Here is a 20247-nt window from a genome sequence, read left to right as displayed (position 1 = left end):
CTTTCCTTTGGTGTATTTCTGTCAAACGACATCATGGCTTCATTGCGAATGCATTGTTTTTTTTTGAAACTTAGTGATAATTACGTGGCATTGATACTTCTTTTTGTGCATTATGTTCATCTCATGTTGCATTATATACGCTGTTCTGTGCTGCCGTTTTGTTTATGCAATGCCTCGCCTGCTTGGGCCAACGCATTTCCCGCTGTATTGCTAAACCAAAACTACAATGCCCGATATTTTCTATTCTTGTATTGCGATCCAAGATACAGTCTACTGACATTGCACAAATGATATCCACAAGATGACGTTTCTCTCTTGCAGGATTCGCATATCTCGGAGGAGTATGCACCAAATGGAAAGTGGGAATGTCAGAAGAAAGAGCCGACAGTTTTTACGGTGTCTATGTCTACGCACACGAGATCGCGCACAGGTGAGCTTGGGGATTAAAAAAATTTCATTTGATAAATTTGTTTAAAACTGTTTGGATGACAGCGGGGCATTAGCTGGCATAAAACTGATGGCGCCCGGCGACACCCTGGGTTTGGATTTCTATATGCGGTTGAGAGCTAAACAGTGCTGGGTTCCTTTTCTCGGAATTAATATATATGTAGAATCTTAGAGGGTAAATAAAGAAATCCACTTCTGCCATGCTGATTTTCCACGGCTGTGGGTCTCGTACTCTCTATTTCATGGCTACTTTATTCCTAAAATGGTACGTTACGAGAACCAATAACGTTGCCAAACATCTCTACGTTCAATGAATGAAATGTTTGCAGGCAATAATGTCCGGATTATTCAGCGAAACAGCGCGTCTCTCTCGTTTCACTCTATGTACTCATGCTATATCTTAAACACAAATCTGAGTATTCTGGAGTCCACCACTACGGCGTCTCTCATAGCCTGAGTTGCTTTGGGACGTTAAACCCCACAAACCAACCAACCAATAAATCTGAATATGAAATGTTTTAGGCGTGTTGTTCCATTGACGCCTCTGTTGTTCATTTTTCAACGTTACGTAGGGTGTCGACAAGGGATATCTGTCGTTTCGATAGTTTCAATTATTCACAAAATCTTTCTGGAAGCAGTGTTCCTCGCACATCTCTCAAAGTTCAACATTAGTCCTTATTTATCTCATTGAGCACAAAAATGGCCGGGTATGGTTGTTATCGTCCACGTTCTTGTAGATAAGCACTTGCCATGAGAGGCCCTAACAATGAGCTGTGTGCGTCCACTGACCACATGACAACGAAAACACTCTAACACCAGAATATTTCCAAAAGCAAATAAATATCTTCTATAAGGTAAGTGTAGTTACTCTTTTATATCCGATCAAATGGTAGCCGAACCTACATTCCATTTCAAGCAAAAGAAGGCTTCAAGAACATTGACTATCAAGCATGGCAATATAATACACGATGTCAATGTGTGCGTTCTGGTACGCCATGTTGACTATTTTACTTCAACCCCAGTGAGCTTCTTCACTGAGATCAAGTTGCGCTGTGTCATACGTATAAGTTCGCCATGACAAAAGATTCTGCTAAGTAGTAAGCATAATTGAAGTTGTAAAGGAAAGCAAGGTATTTGTGACTTTCTCAGTGGGCACATGAATAGTGCTATAAGGGAAGGAAAAAATAATTAAAGCGGTAACAGAGAAGGAGGGGCGGTAGTTGAGCGCTGCGGAGTAATTTCTGCTACCTTGGGATCATTAACGTGCACCGGTATTGCATAGCACACGGACGCTTCTCAGTTTCGCATTCATTGTAATTCAGCCCCGGGTAGTCGGGGTCGCAACCGGATACTCCTATTCAGTAGTCGAGAGTCGTAACCATTGAGCACCTAGGCGGGTAATGCGTGTATTCTTTTATTTTTGCTGGATATATGCGGCCTACCTCAAAGGCTGTCGCAAAAGGTTGAATCGACTCGCACTATTGCCAGCGACTAGAATAACATACGCGTAGTTTGCATCACCGTTCCCTGTACAAATCGGCGTTGTTTCTTTTCGCTGCAGTCTCGGGTGCGCACACGACGGAGATGGAGCCAGCATTTGGCCGGCTGGACACATAGGGTCCGAGGACTGCTCCTGGTACGACGGCTACATGATGAGCTACGAGTTCGTGAAGCCGAACATGTTTTCATTCTCCGGCTGCTGCCAGAGAGAAGTGATGAACATATACAAGTATGAACTCAGAACAGTTCCCTAATCTTCTTGCTTTCTTGCCCTAAACTTTCAAGTAAAATGATCATTTTATTCATTTCAGCCGTCCAAATTACCGCTGCCTAAGAGAGAAGAGGTCCCAACGCACAGGGTTGTCAGTTAGCCAACTTCCAGGGGAGGTGTCCAACTTGGACACCTTCTGCCGCAAAGTCTACAACACGTTCCCCTTTGTTGAAGCGGACAAGGTGGGTCCGACAGTTCATACTGTTGTGATCAATTTGACTGACTTCGTTGAATAGTATACGCGTGATGATTCTGAAGGTCACTGATTAAATTTACGCCTTTACGCGCAATGCGAAAAGAAAAATAAAAAAATTCGAGGACACTTTGGCGACTAAACTGATGAAAGGCGAAAGCCTGAGTGCTGCATTCTCCTACGCGACTGTTGTGCATGTAACGATAAAGGCTGCTACAAGTAAAGCGAACGACTACTCTTTCATATTCTGCGAGTGCATTTATTCAGTGAATTCTGCTTGGCAGCGACGAGATCGGGCTCCTTGTATCTTCGCAGTTGTTCTACAATTACTGTTGTGTGGCTGATTTTACCAAATGCGCGACATTAATAAGTAAATATTAATTACACAAATGGCTAAAAAAAAAAGAAATTACACAAATGCAACTAATTACCCGTTAATAATTATTTAGTAATATTATAAATTAGAAGGTAGAAATCAGCAACTTTCACTAATTAGTAATGCTTATTTATACACACATTATCGATGTTTATATAATTAAGTAGTCATTAATTTGTGTTGATCATTGTTTGCATATGGCCATATAAGGCATGCAGTCGCGCCTACTGTGGTGGTGCTCTGTGATTGGTCGAGACCTCAATGACATTTTCAGTCTCGACCAATCAGAGCCGCCGCAAAAGCATGACACTTTTGCTGACGACAACAATAACGCAATAAAGGTTTTCGACTTAATAATATTAACCCGACGTTCCAAACGTGAAAGAAAGCCTGATAGTTAGCTGCAATATTGATGGTAATGTGTCGCTGTTGTTATTTTTTTTTGTCTTTAGGAATACAACATGAGCAGATGTCAAGTCCGGTGCTACATTGACAAAGAACTGCACAGCATGATTATAACTGCTGTAGACGGTGTTGAATGCGGTAAAAACATGGTGAGGAAATCTGTTGTGTCGGTTGACGACCAATTACTCTGCGCGGTAGAGAGAAAAGGAGGAAACCACTGAACGTCACTGCGAATTAGACTGTAGCGGGTTAAAGAGAACAAGGGAACTCTTTTCGCAAAATCCTTTTCGCAAAAATAATCCTCTCCATTCACATATGCACGCAGATTTTTCTTGAGCGTCAACACACCATCACGTTTGGCTGAGCTGTTGGCCTCCGTATGCTCATTACGTACACCATGGCAGCGGGCTGTATTCTAGCAGAAACAATTCCTCTTATTGTACTTGAAACAGCTCTCAAGTAGAATTCCCATATAGCAGTCAGTGCCACCTCTGTTGTTGAGAACGAACATTATTAACGCTAACACGCCCGTTTTCTTTCAGATATGTATTCTGGGAAACTGCACGTCGAGACGAACAAAACAAAAAGAACCCAACATTATACAAAAGGCCCTCGAGTGGATTACGTTTCTCTGGTGATAGCATATCGAATCTGTAACATATAATACAACTATACGTGAATGAAAAAAATAAAACGATGAGAAAAACATGTTTTGGTGCCCATTTGCGGCTTTTTTCATTCATAACGATCGAGAATGAACACGAACACAAGAGAAGAAAACAAGCACCACGAACGAATGCACGTTGATGTGTTGCGTATTTTATTCTCTTGTCTTCTTGCACATTCGCCGCCGTTATGAATGAAGCCATAAACTGCTGGCAGTTCAGATCCGCCAACGCTGTAAGCACTGTATATCATGAAAGGAGAAATTTGTCTATATATTTCTACAACTGATTCTACGCGTTTCGATTGTGGTGCTGGCGGAGACTCGTGAGAGTTCCCTGTACTGCCAGAAGATCAAATCAGTCGATATTGTCGACCATAAACCCCGACTCCAAATTGTAAAGTTAAAGCTCATCTACTTTGGTCATCTAATGAGAAGAGAGGAGTCGCTGGAGAAAGATGTGATGTTGGAAAAGGTTGAGGGTCGCCGGAGAAGGGGTAGGCAGCGAACGCGATGGTTAGATGGCATCCTCGAGGTGCTGCAGATGAAGGTATGTGATGTTAGGAAGATAGTGAGAGAGCGGAAAGCGTGGCGTGATATCGTCAATAGGGTCACGAAGAGTCGGACACGGCTGAAGGACTAAACTGAACTGAACTGATGCCCACAACTGTGACAAGTGTTACTGCTACAAGGTCTTCTTTTGGAAAGAATGTCATAGAGCAAGCCATTTCCACGCATACTTAGCGTCCGGTATGACAAGGGCTCAGAATTATGGTTGTTGCTGTTTAGCTAAAAAAATAGGCATTTCTCTTAGCCCTTGTGGGTGGATCACCCTGAAGAATGCACTTTACCAGCAGACGGTGCAGCAAGTACGAACGCATTTCCCAGCTCTTTACTGTGGCGCACTTGAAACACTAGGGCACAAGGGATGTACGGATTTATACCTTCAAACGTATATTGCATTAATAAACAAACTAGGATATTGAGATTCCGTGCTTTTCTTGTATCATGTTTAACGTCCCAAAGCAACTCAGGCTATGAGAGTCCGTAGTGGAGGATTGCGGAAAGTTCGACCACCTGGTGTTCTTTAACGTACACAGACATCGCACAGCAGAGGAACTACTTGCTTTTCGTCCCCCCCGAAAAGCGGCCGCCGCTACCGGGATTCGTTCACTCATTATCGGGCACAGAGGTCCAGCTCTCTAACAACTGCACTACCAAGGCAGGGATCCTTATACGGCGGCAAAAACGCAAAAAGAGTATATAGCAAACATTAGAAAAAAACAGGAACTCATGCACGAGATCACGCACGTAATTGCTGGCACACACCTTCAATATATATATATATATATATATATATATATATATATATATATATATATATATATATATGTGAAGGAAAGAAGCCAACAGTCGGCGAGGCCAAAGAAAGCGTTGGGGATGGTACTTTATGTCTTTTTTTTTTAATGTTTACTTGGATAATCACAGAAATTAGTAGTGTAATCTGTTTAGGGGAAAGATAATTAAACACAAAGTAGAAGAAAAAACAACGTGCCGATGGTGGGAGCCGAACCCACGACCTCCGAATATCGCGTCCGGTGCTCTACCAACTGAGCTACATCGGCCGCTGTCCCCCCTGCTACTTGCTTGGGTATTTATGTTGTCTGTATACGAACCTTGAGAGTGTTCACCAGCGCCACCCTCAGCCAAAGCGGCGGACGTGGAACGTCCTTTGTTACCGCCAGCGTCACGTAGATATATATATATATATATATATATATATATATATATATATATATATATATATATATATATATATATATATATATATCATCTGAAGTTACCAGATTACCAGTACACAGGACCATCAACGCACGATACGTTCAAGCACTGTCAACCCATTGAAGTAAGTAACAACTGGTAATACTCTCATCAGGAATTGTCGCCGAATTATGCAAATTTTATGAACGATTTTTCTGCTGCTATGCCAGAGTAGGAATGGTATTATAAGAAAAAAACCTCTGAGGGTATGGCAGAGACTGCGTTGGAGCAATTCGAAAGCCTGAGCGTTAGTGCTCTACACGGTACAACACATGCCCATTTGTACAGCTTTTGCTAATAACACCGGGGCTCGCGCCGCACAGTGGCAATATACTTTCCTTGACGCGCATTTGTAGTAGTGCTCCTTCAAATGAGTGTCAAAGTCAAAGTGTTAAAGTGTTTATTTCAGACAACACAGTTACACTTGTCTAGGGGACAGACCAAAAGGCAAATAAATGCCTGATGAAGAGTCTGCCCCCTTACTCCAACTCAGGAGCACAAGACATTCAAAGCAGAAGGCACACTGAGTGCATACTCATAATCGGACATGATAAAACGTCTTTATGGTGAAGAATAGAAAAGCACAAAAAAATAACTAGATAAGTGAATAGAATGGTTTCGCCTGGAGGGACAACAGATACAAAACAATGTTCTTTCTGTAAGTTTTCAAACACTAGCTTTCCTAAATAATGTTTAAAGCAGGATGATGATCACAAAAAAACTAGAAATGCTATAAGTGAGTTTCTGTGGATTGCAATCCACAATATGGATTGCTATCCCACAACCCCATTGTGGGATTCGGGTACGCCGATGCTTCTGCCGCGTGTCATTCTCAGTCACGTGACACTCAAGAAACTTGACTCTCAATCTCATAAACACGTGTCGTTTTCATGCTACATGACTGTCACGTGACCTTGGCATGCGATACTTAGCAGTGGGAATTAGCGACTCATGACTCAGCGCTTTTTGTTACCTAATTTTGTTTGTAACTCATTATTTAGCATTTATTGTGAACACATTCAGGACCCATGACTCAGCACTTCTTTTGATCCAAAAGCCACGACTTTGACTCGTGGATTTTGTATGACTCTTTGGAAACTTTTAACCTTGTGTTTAGTCGCGGCTTCTTGATAGTGACTGATCACTATGACTCTGACAAACAATGACACACGTCCACTATGACATGGCAGACCATTTAATTTCCCACAGGTGATGCACTATTTCGACATTATTATTCCACAATCTAGTGGTTGTTTACATATCACGCTTTGCATTTTCGTTCACAACTGCACCGACGTATTTGATGCCAGAATATCCTAGTAAAGCTGTTGTCTTCATAAATTGCGATTATGTAATCTAAAACTATAGCTGGCTAAGTATCCGAGAAATGCCACTTCACGAGCCGAACATGAACGCTGCAAAACTATAAATTTCCTAAATTGCAGAGGGAAGCATGTGAAACAAAACAATGAGTGGAGGCTAATAACACTTGGCTCACACGAAAGGGAAGGTGTGGCACCTGTCACGCTTGTTTTGTGGGCACCTGATATGCAATATAAGAAAACGAAAGAAAATAAATGTTTTTATACTTCTATATTTTAGTGAATCCTGATGAACTTCAAGCTAAAACCAGCTGCTTAATATTTCACACAATTTTTTTTTAATATGTTGCATTCAAATACAGCCATAAAATCTAGATGGTTATTTACCACCATTATGTATTTTCCATTCTGTGAAGAGGACCGCGCAACATACATTAAGAAAATAAAGTCCAAATGTGCAGTGGTCATTACGCAAGTATGATCCTCATTGTTTCCTAACACAGCTGTGCGCAATATCCAAAAACACTTGTTCGTTGAGCACCTGTTGTTCTTTTGCTTAGAGGAATATCATTTGGCAGTTCGCGTTAACATCTGTATATGTAAAGCTCACAATTTAAATGAAACGCGACTGGCGAAGGGAAGCGAAGAAGCAGGAACGGTAACAGAGAAGCTGAGGCTGGGGAACGCAATAAGCTCTGAGGAATGGTGAGATGACTTCATATTGGTAGTACGCTGAAAACCTGCATCTTCGTACGAACGAGATCTTTGTTTGAGAGCATTTATCGCGCTCGATACAACTTTCGGCAACTTAAGTATGTATTCTTGATATGAGCTTTCGCCTATAATTATTGAATAATAACGACACTTTCATTTTAGTGAATAATTTGTTTAATAGAGAACTGAGCACTTGCTGATTTTTTCATAATCTTTAGTGCAGCGGAACAAGATATCAGCACAGGGTTAGTGCCGGCTTTTTGAACAATAAAAAGGAAGAGACTATATTGATATACCAGTACGAAGGCCTTCCGCATACCATTTCAAAAACATGGAAGGCTTCTTTACCACAATAAAAAGGGGAAAAATCCGCCCATTCTATTGTGTTTTTTTTTTTCTGGCAGTTTAGCTCGCAACCACAGGTAGTAGGGTGAATGCCAGACGGGCATTCGGAAGCAGTTGTACAGCAAGCGAAAATTCCACTTAAAAAAGTTTCAATGTTGTATCAGCTAGTAATGTATCAGGGCCAAATGAGTATGAAAGGTGCAAATGTAATGTGTCATCCACCTTAAGAAACATCGGAAACTCGAATCTCTCTGATCGAAGATTTCCGAGTTTCTCGAAGGACGGCCTATGATCTTTTAACATTAATAATCATTTTAGGCTAGAAAGGAGGATATTACCCAGCCAGAAAAAAAAAATCTTAGATAAGGAATTAGCGGGGTTTCTTTCCAAATCGGAAAAAAGATAAACGTTTGGCCTTACTAATCGCAAATAATTTGAACAGTGGTTTCTGAAATGTTTTCCAACATTTCAAATCATATTTTTGATCTAAAGTGAATACTTAATGATTAAGACAAATTAGCAATATTGCTGATATTAATTACTTTACAAACAATGCCGGTAGTGTTCAGTGTCCGGCAGGTTTATGCAACTTGCTCCTCTGAATTACCTTAAGAGTTTTAATTATTTATTAATTCAAGACACTCACAGACTCATAATAGGAGTATTGTGTAGGGAATCGGGTGCAGGAAGCAAAGAATACAAAAAGCAGGTCATTCGAGATCTTCCTGCAGTCTAAGGGGATCGGATTGTGAGCTACATTTTAGTGTTTAATAAGCAGATATTAGCGAAAAGACGAAAGGCTGAAGTAATGTTAGATGGCAGATAATTTTTTTAGATTAAACATAGTAATGAACCCAAGACAGTGTCCTGAGGAACACGGGATTGGATTGCAAAGAATTCATCAGTTAAGCGGATGAGTATCACCCGTTCGCGGTGGTAAAGAGCTATAAAGATGATAGAAACTACCGACTGAGGATATAATTAAAGAATATAAATTTACTGCGGATAATTTGGCTATTAGGCAGGAGTGCAATATACGATCAAATACCTTATAGTTGTCGAGGAACACGCAGTCAGTAAGAAAAACCTTTCTTTATATTGGTTTAGAGTTCACTTGTGAATTCCATTAGCTGCGTATCACATGAAAATCGTCTCCTAAATCCATTTTGCGTCTGGAAAAAGAAGTTATGGTGCTCCTGGTAGCGCGCGATGCATGATGCAAGACATGTTCAAGATGGTTTCATGCTAACCTGGTCAGCGATATGGGGCAGTAGTTATAGACATTATTCCTACTTATACTTTATACTTATTATACTTTGCCCGTAGGCTAAATTTAGCTGTGAAGGCCTGTGTATAAGGCATTTGCCAAGCATGTCTATCTTCCTTCGACAATAAAGAAAAAAAAGGTCTAGCTTCTTTTGTAGGATGTCAAAAATGAATGGGATACTACGACAATCCATATTTCTATGATTTCTTTCTTTAGGAAGATTTCCTGTGACAACTGACACATGCCTGCAATCGACACCCTCGTCTTCGCTCTTCTTGTGCTGTTCTGCTCTCCTGCAGTCATGGCATGCAGAGACGAGGAGTGCCATGACTACTGCATGGACACCGGCGCAATGTGGGGAAGTTGTGAAGGTGATTGGTGCAATTGCAGGACGGAAGATATGCGCAGGAAGCGAGTTTTGGAAGGAAATACGCGGATGGCCGAAATGGATATGAATAGTAATACTCCCGCTCTTAAATAAATCAAATCATTAAAATTTTCCTGTCTGAGTATTTCTGCTAAATCTACACATTTTGAAAGAGAAATAAAGCAATTTCTCAGTTGTGATATTATTGTCTTGTTTACTCACTAACAGAAATGTTTATTAGGGACTTCGATGCTTCACTTCAATAGGTCTATTAGACAAAGAACTTTTAGGCAAGAAGTGCATAAAAAAAGTAGGCGCACTCTCAAGGTTCGCTTCAAGATGCTGTAACCACTTTAACATTGCCTTGTGATTCGCAGATTTTAAATAATTTTTCTTCTGCTCGCTTTCTGGCAACAGGAAGACGCATATCTGCCCAAATTTTGTTTAGACAAGAGTGCTTTGAACAAAATTATGTACTCCTGCACCTAATTTGTAAATTCTTTCTTTCTTTTTTTTATTTGTTTCTTAGACATTTGCCTAAAAGGAGGCTGAGGCTAAAGGCGCGGTCGCTTGACGTGGCCTCAGCCCCCTGCTACATGCTTAGTAAGCATCGAAAATAGAATATTGCGGCAGGCTGGCACACAGCAGTAGCCTTGATCAGGACATAAAAGGAAAGAAACAAAACAATAGTGACATAGTGCGTTTCTGTTGGTGAGCGAAGAATAAAAAAGCTGCGACCTTAGGCTCAATACAATGCATCTGCCAACAGCTTGATTTTAAAGTAGTTCGTATTTCTTGCGAAATGACCGAAATTCATGAATTTATATTTTGACTTTCTCATTTACTTGTCGTCGAGAGTAGAGGCGTAACCCCACCAAGAACGTCACATTCCTGCTTCAGCACCCATCCCTTTTGAATAAGTAGGAGGCGTCCCCCGAGAATCAAATAGTTTTGCACTCTTTTGGTCTAATGATACAAACCTTACGTTTAGGGATCGTTCTATCTTGTTTTTGTTTTAGTCACGTGCTACTTGCATATCCCTCACAGCGTTGCAGCTAATGAGTGAAGCAGAGTGTAACACCCTGCTGTTCTAGTTCGGCCCTTGTTCTGACAGCTGCCTGCATGCAGTTCGCCTCCGTTGGGTGCGCGCCATCCAGCCCTACCTGAAAAAAGCGACACGCACGCCAATGCCGTGTGCACGGCAGATATAGCAGCGCTGGCTTAATAGCTAAAAGTAATCAAGGGCCTTTCATTTCTGCTTAGGCACGTGTCTTTTTTGATGGATGTTATGAGATGTCCGCCCAGAAGTGAGATCATTCTGTGCAATTTAACACTACGCCTCAAAACTAGAATTCAGTGATGTAAAAACCCTCTCGGGCCGCCCTTAGCCTTTACATGTCGGTAAAATGCGAGGGCTGGGAGAGCGAACCAATCTCGTTATACCCCGTTTTGGGTCCGCATGTCCCCGTTTTAAAGTCAGGATGACTGTGAATGGCTATTTAATCAGTGGAAATCTCTGCCGGGATGTTGTCTCGAGGTTCTGTTTCCATATAGTCAAAACCTCCCCGGCGATATGGACTAAAAATATTTCGATCCTAAAATAACACAGGCACGTGATTATAAATTGAATTCAAGGTGAAGTGCAAGGGTCACTTTACCTGTACCCTACATTAGGTAATGAACCTAGGTAGCACAAAATGGGCTGGCCCGTGGGGGCAGCCCGTACGGGCCCCATGCGGGATTTGCAATACGTATCCAGAGGGGGCCCACGTGGGCTGCCTAATTTGGCAGCGATTGGTCCCAATCTGTACACGTGTGGGCAGCCCAAATAGGGCTGCCCGCATTCAGCCCAGATAGCTGAATATGGGCAGCATACCAGAATAATTAATGGGTCCTACGTTTATGTCGCCCCATTATTCAAGGTTTTATTTTTATGTCAATTAATCGCTCCAATATCTCAATTGTTCAGGCGTGGGCTTTGCGGAGGCCATTCCGTTTTGGGCTCGCCCCCATGCTGCCCTCATTTGTTGAATCTGGTATTTTCGGGGCTGCCCAAGTCCCATTAATCATCAAGTGTGAAACATTGAGCACTATTTATTCATCTTGTGTTTGACACTCAGTAAGATAAAAGAAATTTATTCTCCATTCACTACAATTATGTGGGCTGGGCCACATCACCCCCAAATGTTAGTCTGAATATTTATTTCGGTGGTGTATTTAGAATAATAATGGCGCAGGAAACATTTTAAGTAGTTCAGTATATACTCATAAAGAGGAACAGTTACTGCTGCATATTTGCTGCCAGTACTGCATAATTAACGCAGTTTTTAGAGTAAAATTAAATAGTCCTTATTCATGGCACGAATATGCATAAAATGGTTATGCGAAAAATCCAGAAGATGCAATTAGCGGCCGGTATAAGATGAATTACATAAATAAAATGGTGCCTGAAATGTAAGGTGAAGACGCTTCAGAGCGGTAAGCCCGTCTACAGCCAATTTGGGGCCCACTGCGGCCTTTCATGGGCAGCCTCAATTGGGCTTATCTTATTTTTAGCACATGGAGTACAAATATATGTTGCATTTGCCCGCAATTAACCCAAGAAATACCCTTGTGGGCGGCGTGGAAGCATACCCGCTTTTCAGCCCGGTTGCGAACCACGCGCCACCTATTCAGTTTTTGAGTGGGCAGCCCCATTTGGGCTAGCCCGTCTACTATTCGCTTTAGGCCCATATTTGTATCAGATGTATCGGATGTGCCCTAAAGTGTCCCGGAAGAGATCGATGCGGGCAAAAGCGGGAAATATCACTTTCCTGCCGCCGTTACAGGCCATGCGGAAATTATCGAGGTTTTTCATGGGCAGCCCCATTTGGGGCAGCCCAGGAATTTTCTGCATGAAGCCTATATTTTCGTCTGACCTTCGCTCGAGAACCCCTCAAAGGTCCCATGTAGGAAATGCGTGGGCCTACCCGTATTTAGCCCCGCCGCGGCCCATACGGGACCTATTGCGCTTTTGAGCGGGCAGCCCCAATTAGATTAGCTCAGGCGTTTTCCACACAAAGCCCAAATTTTCTTTACATCGGCCCTAAAATTCCCCGAGCGAGACCCTTGAGGGCGAGATGTGGGAAAATAATATTCAGTTAGCCCTTTCTACGCCAATATGATGCCCAGATGAAAAAAGCAGGGGCAAGCCCAAATTGGGCTTGCCCATTTGATCCTTAAAGGGGGGCCCCATGGGTGTTATCGTGGTTGCCCAAGCCCAACTTGCCCATACGGGTCCCAGGTGGGCCACGTAATGTGTGCTACTTGGGAAGTTAATCGCGCAGTCAGGCAAAGTACGTAATAGCCGCTACTTCTCCAGCTTTTCATCACCGTCTACATCCCCTGACATTCGAGGGAGAGTTAGTCTAAATAGAAGGACGCGGAGGCACTGCGCAAACAAATCAAAATTTGAATGCGTGTGCCCTACCAACTTTGGCAGCCTGTAGGGCCATATGCGCTACCGACAGTTGGGACTGTTCTACTTCGTTGTAGTGGGAACGAGCGGGGGCTGAAAACAAATCCAGCCCTCCGGGCTCGTGGCATGATTCCGGACACTTCTACCACTTCACACATTTTGGCAGCGAATCCAAAAAGTCTACGCTAATAGATGCGCTAAGCCGAAATAAGCATAGCTCTGCTTATGTTTTGGATATAGACTTGCGTAGCGAAATTTCGGCATCCTTTTGTGTAAAAATCGAGAAATTCTCGTACGCGAAGATTTGCTAGAGTGCTCGCAATGCGTATGCAAGACAAAATTATATTATAGTGGAATTTAGAGCTATTGCTGCGAAACATTGGTCTGACGTGGAAATACCCTCACATATTAATGCTATTGAGTGCGTCGCTGATCCTACTTTATATATTGTTACGACCAAGCATCCGCATTTGCGCGCTCTATTGTTCGCCTGTGGGCATGAATAAGTGCTTTGGAAATGTGGTGATGGTCCAATGGCTCTAAGTGAGCCTGTTTCCAGGAATCCTGTTTTGTAAGCATGTTTTTCTTTGTGGACAACCTGCAAATGCCAAATTGGCCCTGTCAAGAGAACGTCTGGAAAAACACAAAGAAACGTCCCCCTGCGGGAAATAGCAGGAAGTGCTTTCTTTTGTTCACCCTTCCAGTCGAGAAGTGCTATCTTCCAGTGATGAATGCCTCCTATCCAAAGGAGACGACAGAGTGACATGTCCGCTGACGTGCAGGACAAGAAAGGAGCATGACTCATACGGCCATTAAGTGATTTCCCGGGAATGCAGGAAAGATTTGCAATTGTCGAAAAGGGACCATGTTGGGAGCCCTATGCGGCGCCACGTGCACTCGGGTTTCTGAGAAGTAAAACCCCTTGCCAGAACCAGCCTGTGGTTTCTTTGCTGAAGAATAGAAATGTACCTCCTCTCCTCGCCGTTCCCAAGCTTTTCCCGCCAACAAGTGATCACGCCCAACGAATGAATGCCGGACCAGTCAGTGCTTCAGACCATCAGTGCAGTGATGTGTTCGATTGGATGCCGATACCTGAGGGGCGTGCCCTGGATTTGGTTGGTCAGCATCTTCAGAGAGGGGCTGGACATAGGGGGTTTTTAAGGACGCTGCAGAGCACGAAATGTCGCTCTGGGCCCTGGGTAAACGGCTCATCCAGTCGCTTCTCGCTATGAACTCTTAACGCTTGCCATTTTGCCGATGTACCCTTCTTTTTCTTGTAAATATTCGTGTAAATATTGTAAATAAGTTTTCTCAAAGTGCCATTAAACCTGCTTGTACATATTTCTCCAACTTCGAAGATTCAGTCCTTCTTCAACCCCGAGTCTCTGCACGCTACCAAGTGAAGGCCGGGTCGACTTAGTCCCAGCGTCACGACAACTGGTGATCAGCGGTAGGATCTGAATCTACAAGCCCCAACACTGGTGACCAGCGTTGGGATCTGAATCTACAAGCCACAACATCTGGTGATTGGAGGTGGATCTGAAGCTACAAGCCACAACACCTTGTGATCGGAGGTGGCATCTCAAGCAACAAGCAGGAGCAACAATCGGCCAAGAGGGCAGCTCGGAACATCGATCGCATGTGTGGGTGAGTGCTTGGCTTTTCTTCTGATGTGGACCAGGTTCTGGAACAGGGTTAGATTTTAGAACTGGTAAAAAGAGTGTGGAAACGCCTTTAGGTTTGGTAGTTTGCACAGTTGTTTTGGAAGTAGCCGACACTCGGAGCGATCATGGACCTACAAAAGCTGCAGAAACCGGAACTGTTGCAATTGTGTGAGGAATTGGGAATTGATACAAGTGGTTTGGCACGAAAACCTTTGATTATAAAGGCAATCACAGATTTGGGAGCCGATGATGAGGAGCTCAGTGAAGCATGGAACCTCATCGCCCAAAAAAAGGAGCAGCTCAGACAGCAGAAAGAGCGGGAAAAAGAGGAAAAGAGGCGTGAGCGCGAACGTGAGTGGGAAAAAGAGGAAAAGAAGCGTGAAAGAGAAGCAAAAAAGCTGGACCAAGAAATTGAGCTCCGGAAATTAGAACTAGAGTTGAGCAAGAGGTCGGGCGATTGTCCCCAGCTAGCGGTACCTCGTCTCAACAAGGAGGCAGATTTCAAGATGTCAAAGTACATGCAGCCATATGTGATATCAGGGGATATCGGTCTGTATCTGGCTAACTTTGAGCGAACTTGCGAAAAACTGTCCTTCCAGCGAGACACTTGGTCTCAGAGATTATTGACGGTTCTGCCCTGCGAGGCAGCGGAGGTTGTCGCGCGGCTAAGCAAGGAGGACGCGGACAACTACGAGAAGGTCAAAGCTTGCCTTCTGAGAAAGTATAGGCTTAGCGCCGAGGCGTTCAGACAACGTTTTCGGAAAGCTACTAAGTCCAGGGACGAGAGTTACCCTGAATTCCTGTACAATTTAAGAGTTAATTTGGGCGAGTGGCTAAAGAGCACTGATTCCTACAGTGATAGGGACGCTGTAGTCGAGCGAATTCTTTTGGAGCAGTTTTATAACTGCCTCCCAGAAAAAGAAAGAAATTGGTTACAGGACCGAGGCGAAATTAAGTCGGCAACTGAAGCTGCCGAACTTATTGAGGAGTATGCTTCGCGCCGACAATTCAGCAACCCAGCAGTGGATAGGCCCCGCAATCCCAAGTTCAGTGTGAAAAACCGTCAGGAAAGGCACTTTGCTAGAGTTGGAAACGAAGAAATGAAGGTTTCTTCAGGCAAATTCCCTAGAAAGGACGGCAGTGAGAAAAGTGGGGAAGTGACCAACGTGCAGAACACAAAGAATAAGCTTGAGGCTAGGAAGCCGCTCACATGCTTTAGGTGTAATGAGCAGGGTCACATTGCCGTCAACTGCCGGAAAGAAAAGATTGCTTTCTCGTATGTCAGGGACTGCGATGAAAATATGCAGCTTTTAGAACCCTACCTGCATGACCTAGTAGTCAACGGGAAGCCTTGCAAGGTACTGCGCGATTCGGCCGCAACGATGGATGTTGTCCATCCGGCGTATGTATCGCCTTCCGACTATACAGGACAGTGTGCATGGATCCGACAGGTAGTTGAGGAACAGAGTGTGTGCTTGCCGATCGCGAACGTGGTCATCGAGGGCCCTTTCGGCGAATTAACAACCGAGGCTGCCGTTTCAGGAAAGCTTGCTAAGTGCTATCCGTATTTGTTCTCCAACAAATCGGACATGCTGCTGCGAAAGAGGGGCATCCTTTTCGGAGACAGAGTTGTGCAAGCCTTAACACGTTCAAAGGCGCGAGAACTAGCTACACTGCTCATTCCAGAAAAATCCACAGCGGAAGAAACGGCAGTTAAAACAGTGGTCGAGGCGGAAGATAGCAGGTCAGAAAACTTTGAGAGCGAGGCATCTCAAATAGGTCAACTTGAAAGTGAGCTTGATGAGACGCGGAATGAGGACGTTCTTGAGAATAACCTCTTGCCGCCAGTGTCTAATAATCTCACGAGACTTTTAAGTGGAACCCAAGAGGACTTAGCTATGAAGCCTTATGTGCAGAAGGAAGCCGTGGTAAATCTAACGTTAAACCTTCCCGAGGAGATGGGGGATAACTTGATTTGCCTCAGCGGAAAAGGAAGCAACGCTCAGGAGCTTCACAAAAAGACAGAGCAGAGAGGAGAACTAAAGAAATCCCAGCTGTCCGATCTGGGCGAGATAATAACAGAGTTTGAGGCCTGCTTCGTGGACAGGCCAGGCAGAACTGATTTGACTGAGCACGATATTGAGCTGACTTCAGACGTGCCAGTGCGATTAAGGTGCTACCGATTCTCTCCAAGGCAAAGAGAAATTCTGGATAGGGAAGTAACTCGCATGCTGGAATTGGGAGTAATAAAACCCTCGGAAAGCGATTACGCTTCGCCTATGATCTTAGTAGAAGCTCCAGGTAAAGACCCTAGGCCTGTGGTAGACTACCGAAAGCTAAATTCTCTCACCAGGGATCAAGTGTATCCTATTCCGAATATTGAGGAGAGAGTAGAACAGGTCAGTAGAGCGGCATATGTGACTACGCTGGACCTTACTCGAGGATACTGGCAAGTACCGCTCACTGAACGCGCCAGCAGATACGCGGCTTTCGTCACTCCGACGGGCAGCTACCAGCCAACAATGATGAGTTTCGGGCTCAAAAATGCTCCATTTTGTTTTTCCCGACTCATGGATAGGGTTTTAAAGGGGTGTGAAACATTCGCAGTGCCTTACTTAGATGACATTGCGGTTTTTTCCGACTCATGGGCGGACCATATGGTACATCTAAGAGCTGTACTGAGCCTTTTGCGTCAAGCTGGACTAACCGTAAAGGCCGAGAAATGTTGCCTGGCAAGGGCGACCGTGGACTACTTGGGTCACAATGTAGGTCAAGGTTTCAGGAAACCCAGCGAGATTAAGATTTCTGCGGTAGCAGACTACCCGCGGCCGAGCACGAAGACGGAAATTCGGGCATTCTTAGGTCTGACGGGATACTACAATCACTACATCCCTAACTATTCAGCTTTGGCTAGCCCTCTGACCGACGCTCTCCGCAAGACAGAACCGACAAATGTAGTCTGGGACGAACAAAAGGAAGCCTCCTTCGTAAACCTGAAGGCTGTGCTGATTAGCCGTCCGGTATTGCGAGCTCCAGACTATGGCCGAGAATTCACGGTCCAGTGTGATGCCAGTGATCGAGGGTTAGGTGCTGTTCTCTGCCAGAGAGATGACGACGGTAATGAGCACCCCGTGCTCTACTTGAGCAGAAAACTGAGTTCTAGAGAGAGGGCTTATTGCGCGTCAGAGAAAGAATGCGCTTGCATTGTATGGGCCATTCAAAAATTGCAGTGCTATCTTGGAGGGGCCAAATTCACCGTAGAGACGGACCATTGTCCCCTGGCTTGGCTGCAAACTGCGACATCGAAGAACAGTCGCCTTCTTAGGTGGAGCTTGATTTTACAGCAGTACAATTTTGAAATAAGATACAAAAAGGGGAAGTTAAATGGGAATGCGGACGCGCTTAGCCGCTCTTTCTAAGCGGTCCGAGATGTTCCTCACCATGTATCCAAATTGATAATAAGGTTTTTTTTTTTTTTCTTTCTTCGTGCGCTTGTATATGTGTGACTATGTAAAGCAGCACGTTTGGTTTTCTAGGAATACGTGGGTCCTGAACGTCTTGAGAGTGGGCTTTTCTCGAACAACAATGGCAGTTTTCTTTTGACCTGGTCTCTTCAGACGGGAGCCGAGTGCTTGCTTCGACATGTGGTTGAGTTTCAGACAGCTCGAGCAATTTGGCCTACAACAATCAAGACAACGCGACAAGCAACAGCGAGCTTCAAGCGTTCACGTGCAGGCCATTAAGTCGTCTCTTCATGCAGCAGCTGGGACTGCTGCCCTCCGAGACTCTTCTGGCGGGGGAGGAGGCTGTTACGACCAAGCATCCGCATTTGCGCGCTCTATTGTTCGCCTGTGGGCATGAATAAGTGCTTTGGAAATGTGGTGATGGTCCAATGGCTCTAAGTGAGCCTGTTTCCAGGAATCCTGTTTTGTAAGCATGTTTTGCTTTGTGGACAACCTGCAAATGCCAAATTGGCCCTGTCAAGAGAACGTCTGGAAAAACACAAAGAAACGTCCCCCTGCGGGAAATAGCAGGAAGTGCTTTCTTTTGTTCACCCTTCCAGTCGAGAAGTGCTATCTTCCAGTGATGAATGCCTCCTATCCAAAGGAGACGACAGAGTGACATGTCCGCTGACGTGCAGGACAAGAAAGGAGCATGACTCATACGGCCATTAAGTTATTTCCCGGGAATGCAGGAAAGATTTGCAATTGTCGAAAAGGGACCATGTTGGGAGCCCTATGCGGCGCCACGTGCACTCGGGTTTCTGAGAAGTAAAACCCCTTGCCAGAACCAGCCTGTGGTTTCTTTGCTGAAGAATAGAAATGTACCTCCTCTCCTCGCCGTTCCCAAGCTTTTCCCGCCAACAAGTGATCACGCCCAACGAATGAATGCCGGACCAGTCAGTGCTTCAGACCATCAGTGCAGTGATGTGTTCGATTGGATGCCGATACCTGAGGGGCGTGCCCTGGATTTGGTTGGTCAGCATCTTCAGAGAGGGGCTGGACATAGGGGGTTTTTAAGGACGCTGCAGAGCACGAAATGTCGCTCTGGGCCCTGGGTAAACGGCTCATCCAGTCGCTTCTCGCTATGAACTCTTAACGCTTGCCATTTTGCCGATGTACCCTTCTTTTTCTTGTAAATATTCGTGTAAATATTGTAAATAAGTTTTCTCAAAGTGCCATTAAACCTGCTTGTACATATTTCTCCAACTTCGAAGATTCAGTCCTTCTTCAACCCCGAGTCTCTGCACGCTACCAAGTGAAGGCCGGGTCGACTTAGTCCCAGCGTCACGACAATATATATATATATATATATATATATATATATATATATATATATATATATATATATATATATATATATATATATATATATATATATATATATCCTTAAATAATTGTGCCTTGTATTATCCATCGAATGGGCGCCACTTTCAAGCTTCTTATGGCTCGTTGGCTCGTTCGGTACAAACTAGTTCGCCTTGGTCTCGAAGGCAGGTGCTGACCACCTTGCAAACCCGTACCTTTTCCTTTAATAGTAAGGTTGTACTTCCTTTCTTTCTTAGCAATCGGCACCGCGTGTCGGAAATAATATGAAGGCGGCGTGAATAAAATTCATATGATAAATATTGCCTCTTGTGACTGATGGTTGATTAGGGAGATACGCAATGAGTAGTTAATGAAATCATAAAAAATAATTGATTACTTGCGGGATTACAAACATGAAACTAAAATAACAAAATAGATTCAAAAAGTGTCAAATTCTCATAATAAAACACCAAGGCCTAATGATGGTAATATATAAAATAATATAATTGATCAATAAATTTATGAAATACTTATAAAAAGTGAAAAATGCGTTCAAAGGTGCCAAACTGCTCAGGATGAATAGTCATTCTTTGCTGATGATAAGTATAGGTACATAAAACAATCAA

At 43.8% G+C, this 20247-nt stretch overlaps 1 protein-coding gene across 14 annotated transcripts in view; it reads left to right on the top strand.

Moving 5' to 3' along the window:
* Positions 1 to 9794, top strand: part of LOC146174387 (A disintegrin and metalloproteinase with thrombospondin motifs like) — a 119796-nt gene extending 110002 nt beyond the window's left edge. For 13 of the 14 annotated variants that reach the window (XM_084583192.1, XM_084583187.1, XM_084583188.1 and 10 more), the window contains 5 exons: positions 322 to 430; positions 2009 to 2176; positions 2259 to 2400; positions 3240 to 3341; positions 3735 to 3900. In XM_084583192.1, the coding sequence (XP_084439318.1) occupies positions 322 to 430; positions 2009 to 2176; positions 2259 to 2400; positions 3240 to 3341; positions 3735 to 3830 (617 nt within the window). In that variant the 3' untranslated portion in view covers positions 3831 to 3900. Of the gene's footprint in view, positions 1 to 321; positions 431 to 2008; positions 2177 to 2258; positions 2401 to 3239; positions 3342 to 3734; positions 3901 to 9545 lie in introns of those variants that run through there. The other variant, XM_084583191.1, reaches the window with a different exon arrangement.
* Positions 9795 to 20247: the final 10453 nt, after the last annotated feature.

Source organism: Amblyomma maculatum, chromosome 11 (genome assembly GCF_055883805.1).
Source record: "Amblyomma maculatum isolate TAMU_Amacu chromosome 11, ASM5588380v1, whole genome shotgun sequence".
Lineage (NCBI taxonomy): Eukaryota > Metazoa > Arthropoda > Arachnida > Ixodida > Ixodidae > Amblyomma > Amblyomma maculatum.
This window is presented reverse-complemented; position numbering and strand designations above follow the sequence as displayed.